The 5,239-nt window shown below is 35.0% G+C and overlaps 1 protein-coding gene across 2 annotated transcripts in view; it reads right to left on the bottom strand.

Annotated features, from left to right (window-relative positions):
• Nucleotides 1-892: 892 nt before the first annotated feature.
• The window catches only part of vps52 (VPS52 subunit of GARP complex), a 34,836-nt gene continuing 30,489 nt past the window's right edge, over nt 893-5,239 (bottom strand). Inside the window, exons 19-21 of one of the 2 annotated variants that reach the window (XM_056480347.1) lie at nt 2,653-2,771; nt 2,356-2,539; nt 893-1,565 (exon numbers count right to left, since the gene is read on the bottom strand). In XM_056480347.1, coding sequence (XP_056336322.1) covers nt 2,393-2,539; nt 2,653-2,771 — 266 coding nt within the window. In that variant the 3' untranslated portion in view covers nt 893-1,565; nt 2,356-2,392. Of the gene's footprint in view, nt 2,540-2,652; nt 2,772-5,239 lie in introns of both variants that reach the window. The other variant, XM_056480346.1, reaches the window with a different exon arrangement.

The following is a 5,239-nucleotide window of genomic DNA, read 5'->3' as shown; positions in this document are numbered from 1 at the left end:
ATTAGTCACACAAAGTTCACGCGCGCACACGCACAGATACACACGCACGCGCACACACACACACACACATAGACAGAGCGCGTTTAACTTTGCACTCTTTTTGCACGCAACTGTGACAGGATACAGGTTAACCTCCACTGCTGTATGAATATCTGTTATGTTAATGTACAAAATAAACCTGATTTAACATCCACAAACCGGGATTGTAGCGTCTTCCTTTATAATTGTTCTGATATGCGGCTGTGCTGTAAAGCTGAAGTAAATCGCTGTAATTCATTACACACGTGCACTGTTTTTAAACATTTTCAACATGTAAAACTTACTGTTGATCACATTTGATGATGATTGATCCTAGCGAACTGAACAGACCTTTTATTCCCGGTTGCTTTGCACACGTGTGGTCTTGTTGATATGATTATACACATAACTATGGGGACATGTTAATACACTCAGCTGTCAATCAATTCGGTGGGCGGGGGACCGCACTCCATGATGGTCTATACACCATACATGCACACATGTCTGTCCAACCAGCTTGAAAGGTTGATTTTTCACCATAGGTGCCTATTAAAGAAATTTACATGGCCAGCAACATACACTGTGGTGTATGAAAACGTGTTCGAAAATATCCTTGATACTAATAAATACATATAAATGCTACAGCACAAATTTAGAGTCATCGGACAACCTCTTTCCAGCTTTCCATTTTCTAATTCTGGTGAGATAATAAACTCTGAAAATAAATATTTTAAAAAAGGTGGCAACTTTTCAAAAGGTACACTTTTGTACTTTTTAGGTGTGTAATTTGATAACAACATGCATTTTATAGTACCAAGGCACTAATTTACCCTTTGAGTACAAATGATTAGAACTTTCAGCTTAATATGCTGTATTTTATTTCAAAAGATGATTTTTTTTTATTTATTTTAAATTAAATACAACAATAATTGCATCCATAAAGTACTTTTCAGTGAAAAAACAAAAGACAGGTCAACGTTTACTTTCTGATTGGTTAAATATCTCATATCTCAGATAATACACAAATGAAAATAAAAAACAATAAATAAAATATTTTGTGAAGCTGCAAGTGCATTTACAAACTAAACAGCTAGAAACCAAATTGCATTGCAGAAAAACGAATCAATTGCAACAAACGAAAAATACGCCTTAATCAGCTTAAAAACAAGATACTGAATGATTCTTTATAATATTGAAAAGGAGGGCAACGCAGTGGCACAGTAGGTAGTGCTGTCGCATCACAGCAAGAAGGCCGCTGGTTCGAGCCTCGCCTGGGTCAGTTGGCCTTCTGTGTGGAGTTTGCATGTTCTCCCCGCATTCGCAAGGGTTTCCTCCGGGTGCTCCGGTTTCCCCCATAGTCCAAAGACATGCGGTACAGGTAAATTGGGTAGGCTAAATTGTCCGTAGTGGATGAGTGTGAATGAGTGTGTGTGGATGTTTCCCAGAGATGGGTTGCAGCTGGAAGAGCATCCGCTGTGTAAAACATGTGCTGGATAAGTTGGTGGTTCATTCCTCTGTGGTGACCCCAGATTAATAAAGGGACTAAGCTGAAAAGAAAATGAATGAATGAATGAATGAATGAATGAATGAATGAATGAATGAATGAATGAATGAATGAAAAGAAAGAAAGTACTGCCAGTGGAAAGAAAAATTAACCCACACTTCTGTTTAAGGGATAGGTCAGCCAAAAATGTAAATTCTTTCACCCGTCTCTCAACAAATAGAAGTAGAGTACTTCTATTTGTTGCAAACCTTCTTTATGAAAACAGGTAGCCATTGACTTCCATAGTATATATATTTTCTCTGCTATTAATTTCAATGTTTACTGGTTTCCAATGTGCTTCAAAATATCTATTGTTTGATTATTAAATTGTCATCTCACAGCAAGAATGTTGCTGGTTCGAGTCCCGGCTGGTCCAGGAGGCGTTTCTGTTTTCATGTTCTCTGTGTGTTCATGCAAGTTTCCTCCGGATGCTCTGGTTTCCCCCACAGCCCAAAGACATGTGGTATAGGTAAATTGAATAAAATAAAAAAGGCTGTAATATATGAGTGTGTGTGAATGTGTTTGTATGGGTGTTTCCCAGTCCTGGGTTGCTATTGGAAGGTCATCCACAGTGTAAAACATATGCTGGAATATCTGGTAGTTTATTTTACTGTGGCGACCTCTGAAGTAGAGACTAACCCAAAGAAAATGAATGAATGAATGTTTGAACTATCCCTTTAAATATGTTAATAGACTTTCTGAAAGCTGTTTATTTATTTAATGTTTTGTACAGTTTTTCTTAGGAAATATTCTTCCTTTAGTGATGCAAACTCCAAAAAAAAAATTTTTTTTACCAGTGCAAACATCCCTAACTCGTGATTCATGTTGAGTTCAAAAGTTTGGTTTGTGTTTCTTGACTTCCACCATCAGATGATGAAGGTTTATGAGCTCAGAGCGCACTGCCAGACTGCGGAATGTTGGCTGGGAGAGGACCTTATGGAAACCATGATAGTATTGGATGAGCTGTGTCAGCGCTCCCTAGTGAACACAACCATAATAATTGTAAATGTGTTACAGCACATGTTAAATAAATAAAGGAAACCATTAGGATACAAATTGTCCTTAGACTTTGAGTTGCCATTATGTTGTACCTGAATTATGCTGGTTCCGTTTTTAAAGTTGGTGAAGGAGCGCATGACATCCTGACTCAGGGCCTCCACAGACTGCTTCCATGTGCCGGAGAATCCCCGCACCAACTGAGTAATACGAGCTGACAAATAAGACACAGGAAGATAGAGTGTATAATATAATCGTAGAGAGGCAATCTTTCTATGATCGTTACAAATTTAGGATTAATCCACAAGTAAAAAAAAGATAATAATCTGGTTGATCCGTGATCTATTACACACCGTTACTTTGTTACTCGAAAATACAGCACAAATAGTAACATTGTGAAATTTAAATAAAAATTTTGTATTCGGAGCAGCATTTATTGAAACCAAAACTTGTACTACAGTGTCAAAAATATCTGTATTTGGCCTATGTAATTTTTGCAAAATGATTGTAATAAGTTGTCTGATTAACTTCGAAGCATTTTTTTATTAACTTAAAAATACACCTTTTAACTTTAAATTTTATGTTAATAATACACTGACTAAATTAAAATATTGCTTAATTCTGAAACTCAAAATAGTAACATTGGCTCAGCACTTTGCTTGCTTGATCATTTGAAACATTTCAAACTACAAACTATAATAGTTCAAATTAGTTTTTAAAGGATTAGTTTCACCCAAAAGTGAAAACCGTTATCATTTACTTATCCTTATGTAGTTTTAAACCCATAACAATTCTTATCATCTTTGGAACACAAACTTAATTTTAATATGTTGTTTCACACACCAAAAAATGTCAAACTTCAAAAAACGTACATTAAAGATGAGCAAAAAGTATATTAACACAGCATACATGGAAACTGCAAAGATGTCTACTTTATGTTTCTACATCTGGATGACTTATTTACTAGGGCAGTTGCTCAACAGCAAACGTCTATTAGATGCCAATTTTCAGATGTTAAATGAATTTAAGATGTTTAAAATTTAGAATGTTCATTCAGCAAACCTTTTTATGACATTTATCAAACCTCTGAAAACAGCAGTTGTTTCCGGATTAAACGATCTGTCAAAATTATCTTACAGACATATGTGGTAACTATTCTGGTTGACATGAATAAATCCATTAACCTATAGAAATGATTTCATATTAATTAATTTTAAATAATCTCAAAACTGTTCAACCAACAATCTGGGTATATCTAGATTCTTGAAAAAGCTACATATATATAGACATAATCAATAAGAGATCAGTATATGGAAATGGCCACACTGTGAGCCATAGACATCAATGCTTTCTCATTCTTAAATAAATTCCATGAGTGTAAAACCTCGCTGGACAAAAGGCCAATAAGAACACAAACAGGTTGTTGTGTGACTCACAGGGCACACCCGCATCATTAGCATGTACTTTTGGACATTCATCTGGCTCCGATGAGCAAGAGTATCGAGCAGCAGCATCAGGAGTACACAGACTGAAATGTTGCCATTGGATCATTAATATGCATGCCTCAGGCTGTGTTTGATTAGCCACAACATTTCCTAATGAGACAGCAATGTAACTTACGATGTGGGACTTTTATTTTGAAAACAGGAGCTGCAGATAATTTATTATGCATTACTGAGCAACACTTGCACAAGACATGCTCAAACTCATGTCAAAATGCAAAATGCAGGATTTACATATAATATATTTATTTAGCTCTACTGAGAAGAGTCATGTTTAAGTGTATTTTTTGTTACTTTATCATGTTTATCATAAAAGTTGATGCATATGTTTCAAAAACACATGTAGACTGCTAAATCGTGTCAAATCCCTCAGCTCAATAATCATCTGTTCATGTAGAGGTTGATATTATTTCATGGCTGTTTCGTTTGACATTATAGCTTAAAAATACATTTCTAGCAGTCTTTTTTGTCAAGTTTCATTATAATTTAGCTTTTATCCAGGGGTCTGTTCTTCATACCTTCCTTAAATGATGCAAGATAATTTGGCAGATCCTGGATCTTTTAATCTTGATAGCTGATCTCTGGCTAATTTGGTTATTCAAACAAGTTCGCGAATCAGATTAAAATGTCTGGATAAACTGATCTGAGATCACTGTGTGTGTTGTGAAGGACAGATCTATCGATCCTTTAAATCATTATCATCTATGCAACGATTGGATGACAGCCCAGCAGCGTAATGACATAATATGATTAATCCTCAATTAAGCAAAATTATACCAAATTCTGAGTATATAGCAATTTATTTAGTGTTACTTTTTTATTTTCTTTATGCCTATTCAAGTTTCTTAATAAATGGCTCTTTAATTTTGCATCAAAAACGTATTTTGATATTGATAAAGGTGTCTGCAACTTCTGCAAAGCATCAAATCACCAGCATATTAGCGGTCAAAAAAAAAAAAAAAAAAAGAGAATATTGGCCATGTCTATTATCAGACACATACTGTACTAAAGCTGAGTCGGAACATATTTTTATTTATATATTTTTTAAAACTTCTATTATATAAATATATATTACACAACAGTTCTGTCTGGTTCTCGAATCTGATTGGCTGACAGCAGTGCTATATTTAGCAATATCAAATATTGCAGATGTTGGACAACATAATGTACTTTTAAGGCT

Source organism: Danio aesculapii, chromosome 19, assembly GCF_903798145.1.
Source record: "Danio aesculapii chromosome 19, fDanAes4.1, whole genome shotgun sequence".
Taxonomy (NCBI): Eukaryota; Metazoa; Chordata; class Actinopteri; order Cypriniformes; family Danionidae; genus Danio; species Danio aesculapii.
This window is presented reverse-complemented; position numbering and strand designations above follow the sequence as displayed.